The 26,323-nt window shown below is 42.8% G+C and overlaps 1 protein-coding gene across 1 annotated transcript; it reads left to right on the top strand.

Annotated features, from left to right (window-relative positions):
* The first annotated feature begins 275 nt into the window (after positions 1 to 275).
* Positions 276 to 26,323, top strand: LOC136959425 (netrin-G1-like). The gene is made up of 6 exons (XM_067253755.1): positions 276 to 521; positions 10,546 to 11,189; positions 19,565 to 19,737; positions 22,240 to 22,266; positions 22,941 to 22,985; positions 26,079 to 26,323. The coding sequence occupies exons 1-6, from the start codon at positions 276 to 278 to the stop codon at positions 26,321 to 26,323; spliced, it is 1,380 nt and encodes a 459-aa protein (XP_067109856.1).

The raw sequence follows: 26,323 nt of genomic DNA, 5'->3' as shown, positions 1-26,323 counted from the left end.
GCCCCACCCCTTAAAGCTGTTCCTGACCCATGTATGACCTTCCAGACTGGAGTCCACTCACATGAAAACCACTGAGTGAAGGCTGTACCAGTAGCCTGAAGAGGCTAACACAAAGCCAGCATGCTGCATGGGCTGCCAAAAACTCCAGCCTTTTGAAGTTGAGGCTACTCAAGAAGATTCAGCGACACATTGTCTTTGTTCGTGTGTGCATCGACGGTAAAAAACAAAACAAACCAGGCACCTCATCACACAGGACACACAAAAGCAGAGCAGCGATGCACTGGCTTGTCTTGTTTGCGTTGCCAGCTGTGTATGTGGCTGTGTGTCACGGCATGCAGCACTACCCAGCAGCGTGGGGACACTACGATGTGTGTAAGTCTCAGATCTACACAGAGGAGGGCCTGGCCTGGGACTACATGGCTTGTCAGCCAGAGGCCACCGACATGACCAAGTACCTGAGGGTGACCCTTGACCCGCCCAACATCACGTGTGGGGATCCACCGGAGACCTACTGCGCTTTGGTGAGTCTCTGCCTGGGCTGTCTCTCTGGATGACGGATGGGGTGGGACTGAGCTGGCCTTCAACACTGTTGAGAACCACTGTTGTCGAGCACACACTAAGATGAATGGATACTGTGCTGCATACCATAGGGAACATACATACAGCACAGGCACACATACAGGAGTGATAAAAAGAAGAGAATATCTCATCAATATACATACAGTACGAACAGCGATGGCCTCTACTTAAACCCTTGGTACCTTTAGTTTGACTGTAAAGTTGTACTCAAGTTATAGAAGCAATTCTTTGACACACCCAAAGTATTAGCAGTTGCATGTGCCTGCAGAAAGCAAAGTAAATATTTACCAATTAAAAAGGGCCTCCTGAGATGAGTTTTACTCTAAAACTCCAGATGGCAGGGAGACATTTAGTGGCACTGCAGGATGAAACGGGAGCACGTCTCCGGTCGTGTGCACTGTTCTGTTCAGTATTCTATCAAAACAAACTCTTAAAAGATTCAACAGCCCTGTAGATAAATCCCAGTATAAGCACATAGAACACATTAGTATGGAAAATAAAAATGGTGAAGAGGGAGGAAGAGGGTGACCAAAAAGAGATGTGGAGATGAAGGAAGAGATAAGGAAAAAGAAAGTGAAAGAGAACATTCCCATTGGTACAATGACAGGTTGACTGTCTAGTTCCTAGGCAGGATCAGCCTGATCACAGTCTGGTTAGATTAATTACAGGACCCCAGGAGCAGCATGGACTTTTCAGTGTCCAAACAGAATACTGTGTTTAGTCATGAGCCTCAAACTGTACCTCATCCAGATCATACCCTCCCATCATGGCTCAACCTTGCCTCAACCTTGCCTGAACATTTTGCTCCTCGGTTATCATTACCTCTGTTAATACAGGGGCAAATCCTGACCACACTCTGAGCCTATTTTCTATTTCATCTGTTTACATTCTCTGCCGGCACTCAGGCAGACTGACACTTGTGACCTTAGCCACTGAAGCCTTGCGAAAGTTACTTGAAAGATGCAGGGTGCATGCAAATGAGCTCTTTCCAGCCAATCACAATGCACCCTGCTGGTCTGAACCAAGCTGGCTAATCCGTTTCCCCCCCGAGTTTTTGAATTTCATCTGTGGAGGGACGGTTTTCAGATTTCAAGGGGTTATTTTCCATTTCTCTGCTCCTCTTGTTCCCTCATGCCTGCCTCTCTTTTAGATTGTGTTTTCATTTGTTTCAGGTTACAATTATCCCTTATTGAAACAATCTCTATACACAAGGGAATGACCTAAACTATGAGATTGAATGATTTGGCAGAATAGAGCACTTGAAGTGTCTCACAGGAGGAATATTTATTTGTTGCTTATACACTATTGTACACTATTATTCAGTCGGTATTGTTCTTTGGCGGGAGGACAGGCAGAGACTGAGACAGGTGTTCTGCATCAGGGAGTTAGCCCTGATTTTATTTTTAGGTCTGGAGCTTCAGGGTCTGGAAACATAGTAGTTACTGCTCCTAGTTTTCTGGTGCCCTTTACATTGAGCAAACACAGAACAATGTGGATTCTTTACTGAGTATAATGTTGCATCGTCTGGCAGGAAACTGGAGACTTGCTTTCAATTTGAAATACTTGTTAATGGCGGTCATAAAATATATTTATTGAGCCAAAATGTTCAGGGCCAATTGATTTCAGGTTTACTTTTGTCACTTTGAAAAGTCAAACTTCTTGATTGTGTCATACTTTTCATACGAGTGTATGCAATTAACTAAATGTAATTATATATTTTTTATGCTATATGTGTTGCATTTTTCCAGTTAATTGATACAAATTATCCAATCAATACCATGGAAACGGTGCAGAGGAGAACCCATTATTATAGTGTTGCACCACATGGGCCTAAAGAACCATGACTGGTAATGCTTACTAGTGTGAAAAACGTTAATTTGGACACTATCAGTCGAGACGTGAACAAGAAGCCTAAATATGTGTTTAATTACTCACTTCTTCCTCCTTTTGTTTGAATGGGTTCAGTTGTTGTCGATTTAATTAGGGTTTTTAACAATGATGGGACCTTTTTTGTGCATTAATGAGAAAAAGTTTTCGCCAATTACTGAAATTGAATGGCCTATTTGAAGCCACACAACTTAGCACAAAGTATTACTTAACACAAAGGTTTTTGGTATTTTGCACTGCTCAGTTTTAAAGTTGAATAGTTATTTTGATGTGAGTTATTTGGTGCTGATGATTGACCTTCATGAATTTTGACATTGTCACACAGTACAAACTTTTTGGTATTAAAACTATTCATAATTCTTTCACCATTTGTCAAGTTCCTTAACAGCAATACAAACCCAATGCACAAATGGCACTTCGTTTGTCAGACAGTGGACCTTAACTGAAGATTATTGTAATTCTCCAGAACTTTGTTCTGCTCTCTCGGTGTGGATGAAAGGGACTTGGGTTGCCAGTGCACCATGTGGCGTCTGGGGGAGCTTACAAGAAGAAGAGAAGATGAGCGCTCTGGCTAAGCTGCTTTGAGACCAGTCTGCCACTGACCATCACTGCAGCAGACTTTTTTTGTACGAAATGACGAAAGTCACTATTATTACTATGAGTCTGTGTAGTCCAAGGACCAGCAAGCATGTTTCAGCACAGTGGCATGCATGTCTGTTCAGTATCCAGGTGTCCGTAGAAGAAGTCCACAAGAGCCCTATCTAATTTAAACCTTGTCTGAAACAACGACCCTAAGCGCATCATCCTTCATTCTGAAAACACAACACAAAGTCCTGATTGGTCAGGATATAGCATGCAATTGTTTTCCGCTGATACCGTAGGCTATAAATTCTAAGATTAGGAGGCAGCTTCTGAAGCCATATAGAGATATTGTCACAGTTGCTTTGATTCCCAGCCCCTCCCTCCCTCCCTCCCTCCCTCCCTCCCTCCCTCCCTCCCTCCCTCCCTCCCTCCCTCCCTCCCTCCCTCCCTCCCTCCTCCTGCAAACTCACTCATCCATACATTTGTTTGGAGACAGGCAGTGGTGAGGACATTTAGCTCCTCTGCCACCCTGTGCCCTTGACTTTGTACTAACCTGGCCTGCCCAGCACGTCAGCAGCGCACCAGTGCTCTCTCAGACACTGAGATGACACGGAACATGTCCCTAGACTCTACACAGAACAGAAGAATTCATCATTTATTTTCCCTGCCACCTCCTTTTGTATCCTCCCTTTTTAATTTCCATGTCCCTTGTTTTCTGTCACCCACTGATGTGTAATGTTAATGCAGTCTTTGAACATTGCCGGCTTCACTAATGTCCATATAAGGCGTGTTGCGGTTGACAGATAAATATATACGCTGACATTACTCCTTGGGATCTGATGCAGGTTAATTCATTGGCGGATGTAAATACACAGAGGGATGAATAATTCATACAGACTTAAAATAAATTGATGGCTTTGTGGTGGAACAGTCTAGTATTAACACCCATATTGAAAATGAATGCATGAATGTTGACTATAATGTACCTCCAATGGAGCCGTAAGCATAAGGATTTGAACATGCATTGATTATAGCTTCTTTATACAGAACAGCAGCTCAGAAGATGTTTGTTTTATAGATTATGTCTAAATTAGAATATTTCTAGTATACTGCTGAAAATCATCGTCATGTTCTGTGTTTAACACACTGTAACCTTAGTACAACCTTAGTGTTGTAGTAAGCACAGATCACTGCTGAGAGAGAACCATCTCTATAACTGTTCTTAGCTGTATATGTAAGCATATATGCAAGGTGAATGATGTCTCAGACTGGCTGGAAAGTCAGATGACGATGACACATTGAATCATGAAAGCTCTTCACACGCGAATTAGCCAAGTCTGAAAGAAAACACTTTTAGCAAATTACATGACAGCTTACACATCTGAGCCTAGGCTAGCTTACACTTCAGACGGTTGTGTCAACTGATTGTTATGTCAACTGATTTTCAGATGTTTCTTTCAGGCGCGGCAAAATGAATGTTGCATTAGTATTTCCTTCTGCGCCTCATCACTGGCAGTGATGTCCCAAAAGTGCTGCTGTTACTGTAGTCTCACCTCAGTAAGGTAGTTATTTAAAGTCATGTCACAGCAAGGGGCAGACATTACAAGCTTCCTGTGTTCTGTGTTGTGAACCAGAGTCATTGTTCATCAATAATAGACCATAATCCTAAAAATGTATGTGTCTTTGAACACTGAGAGAAGCTGTGTACAGTGAATTTCACTTTGTTTGACAATAATGTTGTTTGACCGAATATTCTCCATAACCCAAAATATAAATCAATTAAATAAAAGCTTTTTTGGCAGAGGATGCCTGCATGGCTGCCAGTACTTCCTGCCAGTAGGTTCTGTCAATACACAAGAGGAGAGTTCCCTCTGGGTTCCCTGGCCTTGGCTGGCTGGCTGGCTGTCCTGTCCATTATAACAAGATTGGCATGACATATGATAAAAATAAGCGGTGCTTTATTTCAAATCCTTTTGATTTGTCATAAGTTTCCTCCTTTAATATTATTAATATTCCAACAACCTGCTCCTCAGACGCAAATGACAAACTTCTGTACTGTAGCTGATGAGTGGCACTTAAGTCCTAGAAGATGTGTCTGCACAGCAGAAAGAAGTCTCAAGGACTAAGGCTGCTTAAAAGTAGTTGACACAGTGTACTATAAGTTTGCTGTCATGGCTTTTGTCAGTTACTTCATGAATACCTTATTCACCAGATAAAAAGTCATATGCACCCGATTTTAAAAATGAAAAACAAACATGAAGACAGGCAGATCAGGTTATATCAGGCAGTGCATCCATGTAACATTGTACCGGAGAGACAGATTTCTGTGTGCCCCATATTAACACACATGACAGAGTCTCACATAGATCTGGTGAGAGAAGCTGATTCTCCACAGAACAGTATTTCAAGCCACATTACTCCCACCCTAAGCAAAGCCCTCCCCTCCCCTCCCATCCCCCCTCACCCCTACCACCTCCACCCTTAATAATAAAGTGTTGTTAAGAGTACCCTAGATGGGGGCGGGGGCCACATGGGACAGATCATGAGGGCAGGTGTTAATGAATGCAGAGTTCTCAATGTGTCTGCGAGCACTCGGTGAATCCAAATTAAGCCTGACCAATAGAACATGCAGCAGTTGATTTGCCAAGCAGTGCACTTCAAAAGGCCAGACTGGCTAGGCAGCCATCCTCAAAGAGACTGCTGGGGTGGTCCTTATTCCAAACGGGTATTGGCACGGAGCGTACAAACACACAGGAAGTTGTGCTTCGGTTTGGTTTGTGTTTTGTGATCAGGTTTGTATTATTTATCTCTGTGGAGATACGCACACGTAATGACATTTCTGACAACGTTTGATTTCGAATGTTGTTGTATATTAGTCCTATCGCACACATGTGATGTACCATTTTAATGGTCTGAATCCTCCACTTTGATCATGTAAAATAAAGGAAATCCTTTTTTTCCTGCTCAAGCATAGCTCCTCGTGGCCTGTCATATTTGAGCTTACTAATGTACACTTACATTGGTACAAAACAACATTTATTAAGCAAATTGCAGTACCTGTAGATTTTCACAAGCGCACAGATCCATATGAGATGGAACCGGGAACTTGGGAGATTTCGCCTGCTGTCCTTTGTTATTTCTCTGAAGGTCAGCACGATAAACCCCAGCTCTGCTGTAAGGCACCTCTAGACCCTCTAGGTCATTAAAGCTCTATTGAGTTTCTGCCAAAGCCCTCGCTCTCCCAATATCTCACCCTGCCTCATGAGAGCTGTCTCTACTGTCAGGTACAGATGGCAGCTCCCCTTACAGACTCAACACCTTCCTTCCTCCAGCACTGAGGATTCTCTCGGCTCCCAGCACCTTAAGACAGAGGGTGCAGGATGAGCCACTCGGGCGGAGCACCTCTCCTCCATGAGGAGCTGGGTGTAATCTTTACCGGGAGATGTGGAGGTGTCTGTGATTGTGGTACACAGAGTCGGCCATTCACATTGATCCCGGGTTAAGCACCTCCGCTTCTTTGCAAGTGTGGGAAAGTGAAGGTCTGAAATGGGGGGGGGGGGGGGGGGGGGGGGGGGGGGGGGTTGGGGGGAGGGCGGTGGGCAAGGAGGTGTAAGAGCAACCAGGAGGATGGACTAATGAAAGTAGCAACACCTCAAATCCAGGAGGAGAGATGTCTCTCCCACCCATGTAGGAGGCTGTGCGAGCAGCGCTGAGACTGGCAGTGTGACCAAGAAAGGCCATGTGCTCTAACAAGCATACATTCACATCTGCCTTTTCTCTCACATTTTACATAGTTAGTCAGACCCTTTTATTTAAATCAATTTATGTAATAATAAGTATGTTTTTTTGGACTATGTGTACTGCTACAGTTTACATGAAATGCCTTTCCATCCCAGTCAATGACAGTGCAGTGTTTGCGACACATGTAAATTGAGAATTCACCTCTTCACCTCTCCCCTTGGTGTTATTCCATGGGAGGAATGCAAGCCAACATCATGTTTGGATTAGGAGAAGTAAAGATTTGCGTGTCTTATTGAGTAAGGACTTGCAGTACAAAAGTGTTGAGAAATGGGAAGTGTGCGTGATGATGCATTTTAATAGGGTGTACTCCTCCTCTATAGAAGAGAGAGAAACAGATATAACAGATTAGCCAACATTCACAGCGATTTCTTAAAGCCTACAGACCTCTGGATCAGTAGTGTTTTGCCTTGAATTACAATCCAGCCTAGGGCATCCTTTTCCAATGTCCATTAAAATTGTGCAAGCATAATATGTAGCTGAAAGTATGTGACCTAGAAAATGAGTCTCTTGAAAGGTATTTGGCTAATATAGATGAAATTGTTGGAATTGCATTAGACAACTGTTCTGATAGATGAGGTGATGAGAAGGACACGGAGGGCAAAGGAGGGATGGTTGGAGAGGAGGCGTGAAGGATGCAGTAAAATGCTTGTTCATTGGGATGTGGGGTAGAAGTCCAGAGAATCTGTCAACCAAACCGATTGGTTGGATTGCCTGTTCCCATCCATCAACCTGGTCTGTCATTGGCCAGTGAATTTATCTCACGCAGCCTCATACTGTGTCAGGCAGCACATCATCTTAAACCTACACCTGTCAGTCTCAAAGGTCAGATGTCACTCACTTTAACATCTGTTTATCTCACACCCCACTCAGGTGTGGGGATGTGCCTGTGTGAGTGTGTGGGTTTGTATGAATATGTGTGTGTGTGTTTCTGTGTGTGTGTGTGTGTGTTTATTGGATTTTGTATGGCTATGTGGCAGGGTGTATGCATGACTGTGTTAGTGTTTAAGTCAGTACTACCAAATCATTATTATAATAGGATCTTATATGTGGGTGGGGTTATTTTTATTTCCACTGATTCACTTTAGTACCGGCTACTGAGCTTCGGTAGTTAATTATCATAGCCTAATAGCTTTCATAGCATCAGCAGCATCTGGCATTAGATGACAGATTTTATGATGTGCAATCCCAGTCGAGCAATACTGACTCCTTCCTTCCCTCCTTCCATCCTATCCCTGTCTCACTCTCACTCCCACTGTGACATCCTGATATTGGATTGACCCCAATGGCTTTCAAAGATCAGGACATCATTAACTGCGATCTGCCACAACCTTTCTGTTCAAGTAACCCGCACTAAGCTACTGCCCTGGATCAGATAGCATTGATAGAAAACAGCTGGGCTCAATTACACAGTGGCACTGGTGGCAATGGAGATGTCAGCATTTCTAATCAGAGGGCAACCATTACCCCCCTCCTCCTCCCCTCAACCCCCTTCCTCCTTCCCCCCGTCACCCTCCTTCCTCCAGTCCATGATCACCACTAAAGGCTAAAACAGAGAGTCCTCATCGTTTTTCAATAACAGCCCACAGTGCACCAGCGGGGCCTGGCTGTTGACTGACCACAGAGCGTATTGATCTTCATAAGGCAATGCTTTGTTGTTAAATAACCGCTGCGGGAATCCAATGAAAGGTCTTGACCTTTATGTTCGTCACCATCAATCCTTCTGCCACCGTGCAATATCGAGATGCTTCTTTGTGGTGGGTCCACCAAGAGGGAAATCAATACAGATATATGCTATATGTATGATTGGAAGTGAGCCTTCACATCATAAAATCCCGCTGTTATTGAAGATGATGAGTTGGTGAGTTATGAGAAGGGCAGTCCATTCAGCTAGTATATTCCATGGCTTGAATAATTACTGTCCTGAAGGGCTGAAATTTCCGCTGGCAGCACAAGAAGGAAAATAGATAGAATTTATGTTCTACTCCAATTTCAGCTGGACTGGCTCTTATGCTAGATAGGATCTATTCGTGCTGTCTCTGTTTTTCTACCTCTTGCTCTCTCTCTCTCTCACTCCTCTCGCTCTCCCTCTCTGTCTTGGTGTTTAAGTGGGGTATCGTTTTTTTTTTACTAACCAGGGACACAGTCATTTAAGTATTTCATAGTGTGCGTGAATGAATAAGTCGACTCTAAGGGACTCTACAGTACTTTGCCTTGAAACACAACGAAACAACGTTGTCACCGTGACATCTCATGAAACAGAAATATAAGTGAAACTTCACACTCAAATGGCAGATACGAAATCTCTATTCTCTCTCCCTCTCTGTCTTTTTGTGTGTAATGCCGCCCTTTGAGCAGACCTCTAAGGCTGTTGTAAGGAGAAAGAAGGGGATATAATGAGAGATCAACACACTCCATGAAGTAAATGGCTGACACCACTACGATTCATTGTCCCAGAGGCACAAGGGGACAACGTCCTACCTATTACGGCCCCTCTATACTTTGCACTCTCTTCCTCTCTCTCTCCCTCTTTACCTTAACCCCGATATCTCTCTCTCTGTCTATCTGTCCACATTGCTTTTTTTCTTCTAATTGGATAATGGAAAACTTCCCAGCACCAGCCATACCTAGTGACCCACCATCACTCAGACCGGGTGCACCCTCTCAGATACCTATAGTTATCTCCACACAGAATCACAATCATGGTCCCTGGAGTACAACTTACTGACTAGATAAGAATCTCTGAGGAGGTGTGATTGTACCTTGGACAAAACGAAGGATAAAGAATCATTGTGAAATAAAAGATTCATCGCATTATACTTACCAATTCTCTGTCAAGGAAAGAAAAGCAGCAGGCGTCCCAGTGTCTGTATCTTTGTGGCAGAGCAGCGGTGTAGATATATCAGTATTCTGCTCTCTGATGACCATGAAAGGATCAAATGAAGGAGAGGAGAAAAAAACAAAGAGAAATTTTGGCTTTAATGTACCTCAACCCCCACATTGACATGACACACCGTGATAACTCCTGGTTTTCCCTTTTAGATGATTTCACATTTGATGATTACAGATAATCAACCTGTTTTATAGTTTATCAAAATAGCATTGGCTGTGAGCCTCATTGTTCCATTGGACAGAGGTGAGAGGAATGTCAATGGAACTGTGGAGCTCTCTCTCACACACACACACAAATGCACGCACACACACAATGTGTTATAGACACACAGTCCTAGTGGGGACTTGGGTGGTGCAGGGCAGACGCAAAGCCATGAAAAATGCATGTCCCTCAGTGTGTTTCATAAGAGCAGCTCATCAGGATGCCTCTCCCATCTCCAGTGGAATACCAGCAGGAATATCAATCACATCTGCTATTTGGGTGACAGTGTAGACCAGAGTGGTGGTAGTAGGAGAGCATAGGATCCACTGTGTAATGGTGATGGCAGGTGGATGCCTTCTAAAGCTGCCTCGCTCCACCAGTAGTGACCCCTGGTGACCCTGCAATACTGAGTGATGTTAGCTGAAGGGTTATGGAATGGTCTCACATTCAGAACAATTTAAACGGGTGAAAGATTTTACCTTTGACAAATATAATACGATCCCAGAGATGATTTGAAGGTGTCAAAAAGCTTGACAGGGAGAAAAGACTGTGACTAAAAATGAATTAAACCTAGACTGAAAAGCCTCTCGTTTTGTGTTCCATAGGAAAATCCTTACATGTGCAACAACGAATGTGACGCCACCACAGAGGAGTTGGCCCATCCCACGGAGCTGATGTTTGACTTTGAGGGTCGCAACCCCACAACCTTCTGGCAGTCCAGTTCCTGGAAGAAATACCCCAAGCCCCTCCAGGTCAACATCACCTTGTCCTGGAACAAAACCATTGAGCTGACCGACGACATAGTTCTAACCTTCGAGTCCGGACGCCCAGAGCAAATGCTTCTGGAGAAGTCGCTAGACTACGGCCGCACCTGGACCCCATACCAGTTCTACGCTACTGACTGCCTGGATGCCTTTACCATGGAGCCCAAGACAGTCAACGAACTGACACAGCGCACCCTGCTGGACATCATCTGTACTGAAGACTACTCCAGGGGCTATGTGTGGAAGAACGACAAAACCGTGCGCTTCGAGATTAAGGACCGCTTCGCCCTCTTTGCCGGGCCACGCCTCCACAACCTAGCATCGCTGTACGGCCAGCTGGACACCACCAAGAACCTGCGGGACTTCTTCACCATCACCGACCTGAGGATACGGCTACTAAAACCCGCCACGGGCTCCACCATGGTAGACGAAAACAACTTGTCCAGATACTTTTACGCCATCTCTGACATCAAAGTCCAGGGCAGGTAGGACACTCGGTTTTATACAAAATGTACCAACCGTATGTTGTGTTTTCACATGCATATCCGTTCCATACGTTGTGGTTGGGATCTAAACAGAAGTTTTATCTTAGTTACCTCAGCTTGTATGATAATTCACTGGATAGTTCATGGTCTCAACAGTTTGGAAGGAATGAAAACAATCCAGGTATATATTTTTTATGATACTTATATTAAAATAATAATAAAAACATACAATACAGCTGTTCTCCAACTGGGTCCAGCGTGGCTTGCTACAGTTGGTTTATGTAAAGATAACTAGGTTTGTAATGACCCTTTTGATTGTTCCCAGGTGAATTTAAACAGTTAGTTCCAAATTAGAATTCTGTTAACTTCAATGGAGGATTAGAACAATGTAGTGTGCTGGCTAATTGGTGGAAGACTAATCTTGTAATTAAGAGCATTTGTAGCTGATTAAATAGCAACCACTGGGGACATATCACTGAAGCAGAGAAACCATAAGACGTCACACCGCAAGGCCTTGCCTTCAACTGTGGCTCTGCATGTGTGATAATGAAGAGTATTCCGTTTTTCCAGTATACTTTCTAATTCTTTCATACATGTTGTGTCTTTCAATTAATAGGTTTAATATTGGCTAAGTGTCAAAAGTGTTAACATCTCAATGTTATACCATTAAAACAGCTCTGAGTAGTATTCATTACACCTACTCTATTTCCTTCCTACTGTACATGACTATAATACCAACCAAAATTTTCCTCAAGCCAATGTTTCTTTTCACAGTCACACTAATAGTGCAGATAACATGAATTGATGGGCCCCAGATAGTAGGATGGCCTATCCAGTATGCCAGCACAAATCTCCTGCAGATATCTTATTTTACCATTCATTAGATAGAGCAGCAGAGGGGGAATGGGGAAAGAAGTTATTTTCCCCAATTTTCCATCGTGCCTTTAGGTATCAAATTCAATTTTCCACCAAAGTTTGTGGTGAAAAAGAAAATAAAATAAATATACAATTTCTGACCAGGGGTGTTTTAGTAACACACTTGAAAGAGTAGGAAGGTGGGTGGAGAGGCTGATTAGAGTTTCTCTGGCCTCAGCAGCCTTCTGGCGACATACAGACATGAAACGCCTTTCCACAGAATGGCTGTCCTGTCAAAGAATGTTGACTGTGCTGGCCTCTACCACATACAGAAACTATTATACATCCCCTGACCCTGACCAGCTGTGTCAGGTGTTTTGAAAGATATCCTGTTGAGGTCAAGGTTGATACAGTCTAATACTTTACATCAACTGACTGCCATCATAGTTCATCATAGTACTTTAAGTAACAACATTGTAGTCATATAGGAAATGTTTAGATGTACAACTTTATAAGACCAGTGCAACCTGGTATGGGGGAGACTGGGCTTTCCAGAGGTGAGTGGATGGGAACATTGATCTTGTTTTGGTAACAGAAACTTCACCTGCTCCTTTACAACTTCCACTTACCCCTTACACCCCTTCACCATAATGTGCCTTCTTACATTTTTAGAATAACCTATTCCCCTAACATACAATTTAAGTACTTAGCCATTTATATGTACCTACAATGTCTTTACTATAGGCATTACTATGTGGTTACATGGTAGGGAACGTAAGCTTACTGTATAGTTTCGACCAATATTGTTACACCATATGTAAGTCTTTTTAAGGCATTCCTGACACCAGTCTGCTTGTCTATCAGTGTCCATTTCATTTATGCAACATTTACATTTAGTCATTTAGCAGACACTCTTATCCAGAGCGACTTACAGTAAGTACAGGGACATTCCCCTGAGGCAAGTAGGGTGAAGTGCCTTGCCCAAGGACACAACGTCATTTGGCACGGCTGGGAATCGAACTGGCAACCTTCTGATTACTAGCCCGACTCCCTCACCGCTCAGCCATCTGACTCCATCTGCAAACCATAAATAACATCCATTCACAGTGAAGAGGAAGCTATAATGTGGGTGCCAACACAATATCCTAGTCATAAAACATTATCAGATTCAATAAGAGGTTTTATTGATTTCTAATGTGATACTGGCAACAAAAACCTTGAACCATTCCAGCTGTCCCACCTTTCACGTCTCGCTCTACATTCTTCTTAACTTATTGATCAATGCCTTGTGGTTAATTAAGAGACAGCGGCCATTACTGTCTGACTGCACGGTCAGGGCTAGCCATCTACAGGGCTGTACTGGGGCCTGGGAATGAGAGGCAGCTAATCCATATGTGCTAATGCGTTACTTCTTTCTTGTCTCTTTCTTTCTCTCTCTCTCTCTTTCTCTCTCTCTCTCTCTCTCTCTCTCTCTCTCTCTCTCGATTATCTCTCTTCTTACAACATTACTCTCAAGCCTGAAAGAGCTAAACCACAAACAAACGTGCAACAACTAACTCTTCTCCCAATAGTCAATTAAGACATTAAGGTGAATTATTTAAATGCTAGTTTACGCGTACATCTAGGTTGGTTTTGGTATGGGACATAAAACAAATCAAGCCTGTAGGCAAACCTTGCCTGTTGAATGATGGATCTCACACTTCAAAGGTTGCATTAAGAGATTTGAGGTTATAATCGCTCCTCGGTGACATCAAGCATAACTCTCCAGAGGACCCATCCTAGATCACTACCTTGTGGATGTGGATGTACTCTTCTCTTGTAACCTGGGGACAGGATGAAACTGCATAGGCCATCATGGCTTCTTTGTGGCTCTTAATTTAAAAGGTTTGAATTATTGCTGTTGTGTGTATCGTTCTTGTGCAAAGCCAAATGCTCACCAACCTTTGCATTCTCACATTCCCCTAGTTGGTAGATTTTAGATCATGTTCATATTTCGTGTTATCATTTCATGAACCATTAATTCTTTACAGAGTAAGAGGGATTCATTTAATGGTTTCATTGTTTTTCAGCATACCAACAGATTGATGAGAGTCTCTGTTTAATTACTATCATTTAGAAGCCATTTATAAAGCATGTGTGTATGATGCACTGTTAATAAATGTCTTCTGTGCAATTACATATTCTAATTTACTAAATAATAACCAACACTAATAATGATTACATTTACAAACCATGTTTTTATATTTTATTATCTATCAAAGTTTAATATCTACAGTATACATTGTTCTGTGGTTTAGTTATTCAAACATGACACCAGGAATGTGATAAAAAGAAAAATCTACTTTTAACAAACCTTTGCAACTGTTCCTGATTCCTGACGGTAATACTCTCTGGTGCCACTGTCAGTCCAGGTCTGGCTCTCTCAGCGTTCCTTTATCACCGACCAGATGTGTGTCACATGTTGCAATGTTCTCTGCCAATCATTTCCCTCATTCCGATTTTTAATCAGCCCTCATTAGAGGCTTTCCTTTCTTTTTTCAATTATAAATGAGAGCCAGAAAAAGAACATCAACATAAACTTTCCCCAAAGGCCAGTTATAGACATGAATACACGGACAATCAGGCTTTACCCAGGCTGTACAAGCTATAGGCCTCATGTCTTATCTCACTGTGGTGTTTCCCTATTGTTGTTGGTGGGATGGTGTTGGTAAATCTGTAAACACACCCAATTATGCTTTATCTCACCATGTCACATTCTAAAGTTTCATCTCACCCCAACATGGGATGGGAGGAGGTCGATATCACACATAAGCACACACATAAATACACACGCACACACAAATGCAAAATCTGGCACCCGCCCTCTTATTTCCATATTAATGCATCTTCCCAGAATTGCTCCCTTCACTGCTTCCTGCTTGTCTTTGAGCTTTTGAGTGTGAGTCTGAGGAGGCCCTCCACACATTACCATACTGTATGCCTACATCAAGCACCACCTTCATAATAGTCCCTGTCATTGAAACAAATCACAGGCATGGCTTCCAGTGGTGCCTGCCCAGGCCACATAAATTCAAATTTGATTTGCTTCACCAGAAAATTGGAGCAGGGGGAATTAACTTGTGATGCATTCCTAATATTTCTCGGGCAATTTGGGAAGACCTGGCGGGCCTACTTTATATGGCAGGGGGAGACACAAACAATTTGCCAGAGATGTAACACATTACACCCAGAGGAATGACAAAATAAAGCAAGAACACAGAACCTAATCGGACTCTTCAATTTCATGGTGACACAACATACCATAATGAGGTGAAGTCTGACAAGTGTCCTCATAGAAAGTTTCATTACAGCCAAGATGTAAAAAAAGAGTCAATATCTTCAATGTCTTATTATTGGCTATTGCAACCACTAAAGCGTAGCCCCTTAAAGGTACAGGTGATGTTCCTCCATGGCTGCCATCATGCTGTCATGTGTTGGCATCTGACTGAAACCTGGGACTGCCTCTTAGCTTTGTTTGTTTTGAGTGACCTTAGCCTCTTTATTTAGTCTTAGACCACCTAAGTGTAGAGTAGGATGTACATGCTACCAGAGTCTCACAGTGCATCCTAACCCATGCATAACAATGAGAATATCATGTACTTTCACCCGCATTATGGTCAGTACATCTCACAACACAGACGTGTCGAGAAAGATCCCCAAGACAGCATTTCAGACCTGCCAACATAAATGCTTTTTGTGATGTGAGGTACATTATTGCACGTTACATGGGCCTTTTTCTCTCCGTGTCTCTGATCCAGCTCTTTCCGTCTGCCTGTGACTCCTCTGGCCTTGACTAAAATGGTTATATTATAACTCGGCTATGTCTAATTTTCTCATTCTGACGAGATGGGAATTTATATTGTTTTACGGCCTCTCGATTTACACATCGATTTTCATAATGTCACCTTGTGAAATTAGCTTATCAAAATAATTTCATATGGGAGTTCAAGGGAAGATGGGGTTGTACTTTGTTCTATGTTTTGAATGACAAAGATCTTATACGTACAAAGCATCTGGAATAGCTGTGTTTCATGGCTGAAAAGAATGCACCTGTCTATCTTGTACAATACAAATATTCAATCATCACTATTCAGAGCACTGTTGGGTGGTTTGGTAGCTAGTCGTTGAACCATTAGAGACACAACATAATAATGGAGGGATAACCTCCACTCACAAAATCAATCTCTTACCACGTTTCACTCAGTGGTGAATATAAACCGGCAACATTGTTTGCTCCACATGGATCTTGCCCCCAGTAAACAGCATGACAGCAGGACAGAGTTCCTGGGCTTTTGATAGGACTCTGTACTCTTTCTGCACCTGCAGTTCACATGCATCCCTGTGCCTCTTCCTCTCATGTGCAAGACATCAAAGGAAGCCCTCCTTCCTGTAAGGTGCTGCAGGGGGTCATTCAGGTCGACCCGAAAGCACACAGACAGTGATCTGAATCTTTAGTTGGGCAAAAGTTTACGCTTAGCTGCTTTATCACTCCACAACTGTCTGTCTGTGACAACTGTCTGTTTCTCTGTCTGTCTGTCCGTATGTGTGTCAGAAAGTTTCTGAAGAGCTCTCTGAGTTCATTTACGCAGGATGGATCTGTGTTCCAGCTCCAGAACCTAAACAGAGGGTACTGTAGGCTGGCTCCCTATGAGGGACTGTAAAGCCTTAAGGGGGACTTCTGGATCTTAGAGTGGTCTTGGCTGGAGGTTCACAAGACAGGAAGAGTTGTTAACATGGATCCCAATACTCACTGTTACGTCTTTACTGGTGTGTATTCACACAGTCAAATCTGATGTAATGGGCCCATACATAGCTACTGTTTGTTGTCTCAGAGGTCCATACATAGAGGACATGAAATTCCCCAGGGATGTTCATAAGCTGGCCTAATGTAGCTATTATTTAACAATGCACTGTACATTTTGTTATGTTTACTCTAAGCTGTTGTACATAAGAAACAATATTATCACGCTGGTGAAGGATTTTTCTATTTTGATGAGCCGCTGCTCTGAAACACCCTCAATTATCATCTTGTCTTATATCACAATGGCATCGGAAGTTCTGATGCCATTTTTCAATTATATATATTTGTTCTTACATTTGTAATCATTCCTGTAGGTCCTTGTTTAACAATGTATATACTCCCTTTTGGAGACAGCAGTGTATGATGTCTGGAATCATGGGTTTTCGGAGCTGTCACAGGAATGAAGAATCTCCACAGACAGAGCTAGGCTGTGTGGAGGCTGTCAGATGTGAGGCAGCCCACGGAAACATGCTGAATACAGTGTGAGGAACAGGCACGGCTGCCAATTAGAGTCTCCCAACGCATAATACAGACCCTTTTTTGTTAACGTTTCTCACTGTATAATATGCTGAGAGATATAAACGGATGTGTGAGTGGGTAAACACTGAGCTTTTATGAACTCCTTACAAACAACTCCATATGTTGTGTATTATATACAGTACAGGATGCTTCAAAACTCTGACTGTGTTTAAAAGCATCAACATTTAATTATACATAAAGTATGCTACAACAAAGTGTGACCTTATTCCATAACAACTCAACAACTGATGAGATTTCAGCTCACGTAGAAATCAACATTGCACACAGGAATCTTGATGTACTGTATGACTTCTATCTTAACATGGATGAATCTTTGTGCTAATGAAAGGGCTTTATTTACTAAGATGGTTATACTGGTGGGCAACATTAGTAATCATATGGCACATGAATCTCTTTCTGTGTTTTTATGTTAGTTTGATCACAGTGTATGACCACTCTTTAACTCTTGATCTTGGTTACACTGTCGGCTTACAAATGAATGTTTGTTACCAAAACATTTTTTGTGGAGATAAAAAGAAGAAAGGGGAGGAGAGGAAAGCTGGAGGACTCTTCAGGGACAGTCACTTGTTTAGATAATGGATAATACCAGTTGCAGTGGGGCCATCTAGGAGGATAAAAGGTCATTAAAACTTTATGAAATGTGTTTTGTAATGGTGCCAGTTCAAGGGCTGGCTGCATGGGGATTTTCCTCTTGTGACCGGCACAAAATGAGAGTGGCTTGCTCTTTGATTTCAATATGACAATGCCCACGGCAAAAGCATAGTGTCCTCCATGAGAAGTTCCCCTGTGTCCCTGGCTATCTTCTGCTATCTAGCTGCATGGCCTGGGCCTGATGATCCAGATTTTGCTGGTTTTTAATTAAGCGGAAGGTCAAACCTCATTGCTCTTTACTTCAGGGAGCTGGTGCTTTCTGCACAGCAGAGGAGGTCCGCCCAGGCATTCATTATGGTGCCTGATACTTTAATTGATTAAAAGTTTAGGGCTATAGGGAGAGCTTGCAGAGATTTTGATGAACATTTACTAAATCTCAGCCCCATCACATGCTATGACAGTGAATACAGTACGGAAACACACAAAGGCCCCAGAGGAGGGTCTGTGAAATGAAAGTGTACTGCTTGTTAAGCTACTGAAATGCATACTGTATGCTACACCACATTAGCTTAGCATCATCTCCTTAATACACAGTGACTTCCCACTCATACAACCTCGGAGAGAATCACGGTGTAGTTTTCCCTCTTTCCCGCCATTATTTATCATTCATGAGAGAGATGTCACAGAGGGCAGGAAGTCAATTAGAATGGATGTATTTCTGACTGTTTCAGTAATTTCTCTGTCTCATGTTCACCGTTGAGGTTGGCAGCATATCCGTACCACTTAGACCTCAAACGGGAAAAATCTTTCCTCGGAAGCACTCTGTAACAACAAACATAAGCCATGATATGAAATCATGAGCCGACCAACCCCCATGAGAGGGCTACGATGTCAGATTCACTCGATAGTCTCACAATTAACTATCTGGATTGCCACGAGACACAGAGGTCGGTCGCCAGTTGTAACCTTTTACCTCCTCGGGAGCAAAATCAGATAATGAGGGTTATATTTGGATGTAGGTATGTGGAATATGAAACCACTTTGTCTCATGTGACAGTAAATACAATCATCTGAGCGAATGTGTCTCCTTTCCAAAGTGTAGGCAGAGAACTTAACAAACACCAACGACCAAGCTTCCCGTCTCCAGGTTTTCCCTCTCATACATCACAGAAAGGTTTCTCTGTCATTTCTCTGGCATCTCTCCAAACTTTCATTCTCTGTCAACTCAACTTTGCGTGCAGTTACAGGGTGCCTTTCCATTTAGCTGTAGAGTTGACGTGACCTTATTTGCCGACCGCTTCTCTCCACAGGGAAAGTCGCAAATGAGCCCTTGCCTTAAAAGGAGGATAATGAAGCTTTTTCTCCCTCAAATGTGGTACAATTAAAGTAGAATGCGCCCAGCAGGAATTCAATTTAACCCCTAAAAAAAATACGAAATGTTCAATTATCCACAAAAGAAAGGAGAGTAGCATTAAAGTTGTGTCCCTAGGTATTAAATGATTCCATTGATTGATGTATATTTATTTGATATGGTCTTTTTCCCTCTTAGGTGCAAATGCAATCTGCATGCCAACAGCTGCGTATTTGACAAGGGGAAGCTGGGCTGTGAGTGTGAGCACAACACAACAGGGCCAGACTGTGGCCGCTGTAAGAGACACTACCACGGCCGGGCCTGGAGTGTAGGCTCCTACCTGCCCATTCCCAAAGGAACGGCAAACATATGTAAGTACAATCTGCCACTTCGCGGTCCAAGTGTTTGCATCATAACTACTCGTTGATGTTCTAATCTAGTAGTCTACAGTACATCAAAGGGCATTGAAATGACATCATTATGCAGTGGTCCACAAATATAAGCCTTTTTTAAATGCCAGGGCAATAAGCACGGGTTAGGGAATATTGTCTGGAAATGTCATTCCCAGTTCACATGGCCTGTTAAAAGCAGGAGGTGTTCTTTCCATTTTCCCTGTGGCAGGGGGCTCATTGCTCTAATTAATCTAATACAGGCACTACCACCACACCAGGGACAAGGTGCCTATTTGGCCCAGCCCTGACCAGATGGTGAGAGCCAGGCGCTCTGATCTCCAGTCTGAGCTCTAGCCCAGGAGAGAGCCACTATGACTGAAAAACACAGCCCATATTCCCCCCTATACAGATCACGATGGAGCCTGACTGGTGGGACAAGGATGGAGTTTGCAATGTATTGACCTATTGGCCATGTGATCATATTGAGTGTTTGTGTGTGTGTGTGTGTGTGTGTGTGTGTGTGTGTGTGTGTGTGTGTGTGTGTGTGTGTGTGTGTGTGTGTGTGTGTGTGTGTGTGTGTGTGTGTGTGTGCGCGCGCTAGTGAGTGTGATTGAATGTGTGTGCGCTACTGCGTGTGTGAGCGCACTCTAAGGACATATCGCCTGATTTCCCTCTGTACATCTCCTGTGTTATGAGTCTCCCTGCAGTGTGAGGCTGGTTCTCAGATTGACAGACCATTATTAAAAAGTCCAACACTTGGACGCATCTGCACTGAACTGATGAAACCGAGGTCTAGCCATATCAAAAGTAATATTAAGACTTGTTGGCAGAAACATAAAAATGCAATAATGTTGCATATTACACTGACGTAATAGTATTAATCCCTAAGGGATAAAGTTAATACCCTTTTGTCTTGAATCATACTTTTTTTTCACATAACTAGAACCCAGCCTCCCAACATGTTTTTTTTTCTCAACTCTCAACATATTTCCTTGGAGGATATTAAACATAAGGCAGTCATATGAAGACAAATTTGCTGAAAGTGCAAAATTTAATTATGGTTTAATAGCTTTCATCTGTCATCAGATCGTCCTCTTTAATCACGATGGTAATTTATCTCCCAGATAGAGACAGGGGACATTACATATTCAGGACTCTGCACATGGAGATCTATGGAGCTACGTGACCCTCCATCTAATCTAGCAGTGGGAAATCGAGTCCCCCTGTTGCTATGGGCCAAAGCTGACAGTGGGAGCGGGGATGAGGGAGCTGTTCCGTGTCAAAGCCAAGCTTCCTTTCCGTGAGCTAAAAGAATGGCTGGAAGTTGGCTGGAGCGAGGAAGAGGGATCGGTTCTGGAATTAAGTTAACAGTCTACTTTGGAGGGAACATCCAGTCACCTTGTGTTGCGAAACAGGTCCAGAGGCTGAGGAAGCCTGCTGTTGGAGCTTGGTAGAACCACTGGAATGGGTTTGGGCACCAGATACTATTTCTGCCCACTCTCCTTCTCCTTAAATCCTCAAACAGTGTTTGTAGTTTTACAGCGAGGTGTTTCCTTTTGGGATAGGAGAGATTGAAGCATGAGGAAAATACAAATACAGTTAATCTGCCATGGTGTGTAATTACGAGTGGTTGTTGTGACTGCATCCACCATTGATTAGATGATGAATGGCACCACAAGGATGGTGAAAACCTTAATGAAATATAATCAGTGGCAGTCTTTCACTCAAAGGCAGCCAAAACAATGGAGACTTATTGAGCAGGCGTGGAGATTTTGATTGCAGGAGAAGAGGAGCCTAACTCCTGATGAAAATAACCCAGAACAATAACTGAAGGGTGAGCAGCCCGATACTGATATGTGTACTATTAGAACCAACTCCAATCATGGCTCCTTGGTAGACCCCACGGAGACCCCCCTAGACACATAGAACTTTGTAATTACGACATCCAATTTTAGAGTAATTTTCACTTCATTCTTATGTCTTCCAAGATCTTTAGAGAGAGATCTGCAGTATATCAAGTAATTAACCATACAAAGATACAGGGATTTCTTTTCTGGTCCATTGATAAAAGGGCAAACTTGTCTGTAGAGTAAACTTGTCACTTGTTATTTTATTGAAGACATTGCCTTGTTTAAATTGATTCTGTGTACATTTTGCAATTACAAGACCATGATTGTCATTGGTAAGAGTTTTTGGTGTCTTTCTCGGTGTTCACAATTCACCAGGCTGTTCATGGGTGGGACGTTATGTGGCTAGAGAGGCCTCTAAAACACCCAGTCAATTAATAATCTCTTGGCAATGACGTCCATTATATAAGCAAAATTCTAATGATCACAACAAAAAACATTGTGTGTAATTTTGGAATGGTATTTGATTCTTCTATGGTTTTTTGTAATGATTTAGTTGTTGTTATTGTCTTTTCTGGGATAGGTTGATCTTTATCCACACTTCCTTGATTCAATTTACCCTTTCTCTTCACAGGTATACCTAGCAGTCATGGACCAGTGCGTAAGTACATACAATTTCAGAACCTGGCATGCTAGCAGTGAACAGATGATTAGCAATTTTGGTCTCGGGTTTCGGGATATGTCAGAAACAACAGCAGTGTCTTTCTTCTCCGAGTCAGCAGAAACCTTGACTCCTAACATATGTTGTCCTGCCAAACGGACACAAATCGCATTTGTTTCTGTGAAGACATTTCCCACCATGCATCATGGGACAATTGACAACCGAGTGGGGATTTTTGATTGGGTTGCGTAATCCAGCTGTCATGCAGCGGCTTGGATAGGCCGCTGCACAACACAAACTGTTCACTTCCACACAGAATTCATATCCCATTACTACGAGCACACAGCCAGAGACAGGACAGCATGCCCGTGGTCCCGGTGTGCAGCATGAGGACAAGTTGCTTCGTTGTTTGAGCAAAAACATGCCATATATGGTACTCCCCTGGCACATCTCTGAGCCATGTCTAGTTTTCAAAACAGTAAACGTGTGTTGCATGCAAAATATAGTGCATCTACTTATTTCTGATTGTGGCCTTAAAGACGTGCTCGGTCTAGATAGTATCTAAAACAGGGGGTTGTAGTTATCATGTGTGCATGCTGTCTGTGTGCATTCAACCCATCACAGCTTTATTAAACAACTCACTGTAACTTATGACCTCTCCCATCTTTACACAGATCGAGCAAATGCTTCATCTCTTGGTGTTGCAAATCGTAATCAAGGTAGGCTGTGGAAGCTTTGCCACATCAAACAGCACCAATAAGAAATTATAAAATAAAACAGAGCAGGAAATGTCATTGTTCTGGGACTGCACCTGATGCACAGTGTCTTTCATCCATAGAAAAGACACACACACATACACGAACTGACACAAACAAACATGCATCTCTGCCCCATGCAAGCTACACCTTTGTTCTTGAACACTGTTGGGAACGGCCCCCATTCAATGCTCACCTCCGCCTCCACAGCGCTCAAGCCTTTTAATCATGCCCCCCATTTTAATTACCCAGTAAACTCTCAGAGGGTGCTTCACCTCTGCCATCTTCACAGACAGAGGGAATAGGGGAGGAGAGAGGGAAGAAGAGGAGACTGACACTGGGGGGGGTTATGTAGATTGATCTCCAGCTATTGCCAGCTAATCCTCATGCACCGATTGCCAGTGTCGGAAGAGTTGAAAGTAACTGGCCTCAAAGCCCGAGGAATAAAAAAATGTAAAGGAGACTTTTAGGGATTTCCAGAATCAAGGAGAGCGGAGTGGGGATCTTCAATGGTTATGTTCCCATTCCTCTCCACTGGCTAAGGGAGAGTGGCCTGACTATGTAAATAATCCGATGCACGTCCTATACTGTATCACTGTCAGTGTCTAGTGCGGCTGCTTGCTCATAGCTCATATTGAGCTCCAGTCATAAGTAATGGGCCAGACTGCTAACTAATGGAATCAAAGAAGGTGGCTGAACTTGAATTTCAGCTCAACCTGACATCATGGCAGAAGATATCGATCGGATGTAATTGAAGCAACACGATTCCGTTTCACTGCATATAATTAGCAAATCCTGTATCTGAAAACTGTCTCCATTGTAATAGTTAATTGTACTGATGGATCTATTTAAGTCTTTTATATCATGCAACTCAATAATAGACTAAACATATTAGAAAACTATTAGAAAATGCGTACGATTCTGAACAGCAAAACATTGATACACATAGTTTAGATTACATGTAAAAAATATCTTAGGACATCACTGATCGTAATTTACATAATTAAATTAATTTGGAAAATCTATCTCTCTCCATCTGTTAGGTTTGGCTCTTATTTTAATTGTGTAGTTATTGAGCCTCCTCTCCTTATAATAGCAGAGAGAGTGTACCCGGACTTGATGCGTGCAACACCTTGGCCCAAGGATGTAGTATCTGTCATAACAGTTATCCTGCAAAATTGTCACACCATCTGACAAAGGTGCCATGCAGCACATATGTCTCAGGGAGAAGGGGTTGGTCCTTGGCCAGGATTTGAACCTCACAGTTCTCACTTGTGTCAACAGCCAACAGAAGTGCAAATGCAAGGGAGGTTTGACAACTTTGGGCCATGTCTAAAGGAACTCTTCTATACTGAAGCCATCATACTGTAGCAGTCTGTTCACATCCAAGCTTCAAACGCTAACCTTAATGCAAATACATTATTACAGCATTTCCGCATGAGTGATTTGAGTTAAGTCCTATAAACAGGCTTTGCTAGTGGCTAATAGATAACTCACCAACATGGTAAACATGTGTTGTATTTGCCTTTCTTATATAAGCATCAATTCAAACAAGACGCAAAAGTATATTAAGCTCTCATGTACTAACAAATACAGTATATCTAGATTAATTTACTACATTTAAGATCCTTTGATTTACAGTTGGTGTATATTTGCTTTTATTGGACAAATGAGGGCATTTCATCGAGCTGTAGCGACTGCTAAAGACTTGTCAGTGGCCCTGCCTTCCTCTCTACTCTCTCTATGCCCAAGCTCCTCCTAAACTCAGTTATCTGGGTTGCAGATGCTTTCACAAAGACAATGGTCGTGAGGCTCTGCTGGAGGATGGCGAGCACAAGGATAATCCTTTGGCCACTGCCGACAATGTTAACTCATTAAGTCTGCAGAGTAGATGTTATAATCTGAGGTGGTCTGGTGAGTGACTTCCAAACAATACCAAGCATGAGTCACAGTGAAAATGGGTCAGTGTCCGTTCAAATGTTAATATTATTATATTATATAAATTATAATGTAAATATTGTATTAGGAGGATATTGAAATACACAATAAATGATATACATTGAGTTTTGATCCGTTTTAATCAGTGAATCATTTAGTTAATTGGCATGCATAGACAATGGTGTTGTTGAGAGCATTCTGATGCATGAACCCCATTCGGAGCTCAGAAATTAAATGACTATTTATGCAGGAAGGAGTATCCAATTATGCTTGAATCAATCAGCAAATATTACCTCTTCCTGGATTTCCTGACAATAGGAGACACTGCTTTGCAGAATGGAGCTGTAAGGTGTTCCATATGAATAAGAACAACTATCATTACCTTTTCAAACTGAAATTGATGTGTGCTGTATGGCACCCTCATCTTAACTGTTTGCAGAAACGAAGATCTGCAGAACCATCTGCGCATGCAAATTTGCATATCAAATCCACCAATCACACAGCTTGCTAGGTTGGAGGGTGGAGTAGATAAAGGTTGTGCATCTATGCCTTAAGCCCAATCTCTTCTAAATAAGAGCCACAGGGAACCCAATTCAATTCTGCTTCCCCGCGAAAGAACCTGCGTCCATCAACAGTTCTCCGGCAACCCCCAGCTCACTCATTATTAATTTCACCGCTGCTGCTGCTGCTGCTATATGGTTTATTTGTTCTTTTTGTTCTGGTTGTTTTCCTTGAAAGTCCCTGGGGTCTCCTAAAAATACTCCTGCAAGGTCTTTCCATGGTCACTGTCATAGACAATCATTCACACTCTCATAGTTCTGTTTTTGAAAGGAAGTTGCTGTCTCTGGGTACTCATATGTGGCCTCCGTCCTTCCAGTACTCTGTCTCCTCTCCTTACTGAACACTTCAACAAAGGTCATCGTTGGCACCCCATCCAATCATGACAAATCAGACATTAGGATGTAGAGGAGAGGAGACAAGGAACATGCGAATCAGTGTTGTGATTTGTGATACGTGTTATGTGGCTTTGGGTATTTTCTGTCGGTCTGTTTAGCTATGAATGATCTGTTAATCAACCCCCCTTCACCCCACTGTTCCTTCTCTTCTTGTTTGTCACAGCTCGAGTGTGTGACCACGCGATGCTGCGCTGTCAGAACGGTGGCACATGCCATCACCACCAACGGTGCCACTGCCCTCCAGGCTTCACAGGCGTTCTGTGTGAGAGGGCACGGCACTGCCAGGGCCCCGGAGAGTGTGACGACTCATTATCTGGGCAGGCATCCATCTATCATCCTCTTCTCCTCCACCGCCTTCACGCTGTTCTCCCAGTACTTCTCCCCCTAGTGGTCACATGTCTCTGCTGA

This window comes from Osmerus mordax, chromosome 16 (assembly GCF_038355195.1).
Source record: "Osmerus mordax isolate fOsmMor3 chromosome 16, fOsmMor3.pri, whole genome shotgun sequence".
Lineage (NCBI taxonomy): Eukaryota > Metazoa > Chordata > Actinopteri > Osmeriformes > Osmeridae > Osmerus > Osmerus mordax.
Note: the sequence above shows the minus strand (reverse complement) of the source record. Positions and strands in the feature narration are given on the sequence as shown.

What these genes read in the sequence shown, in the direction of transcription:
- LOC136959425 (XM_067253755.1), top strand. Translation starts at nt 276, where the DNA reads ATGCACTGGCTTGTCTTGTTTGCGTTGCCAGCTGTGTATGTGGCTGTG. An exon ending in GACATCAAAGTCCAGGGCAG is followed by an intron (nt 11,190 to 19,564) that starts GTAGGACACTCG and finishes TTTCCCTCTTAG; the next exon opens with GTGCAAATGCAATCTGCATG. An exon ending in CAAAGGAACGGCAAACATAT is followed by an intron (nt 19,738 to 22,239) that starts GTAAGTACAATC and finishes TTCTCTTCACAG; the next exon opens with GTATACCTAGCAGTCATGGA.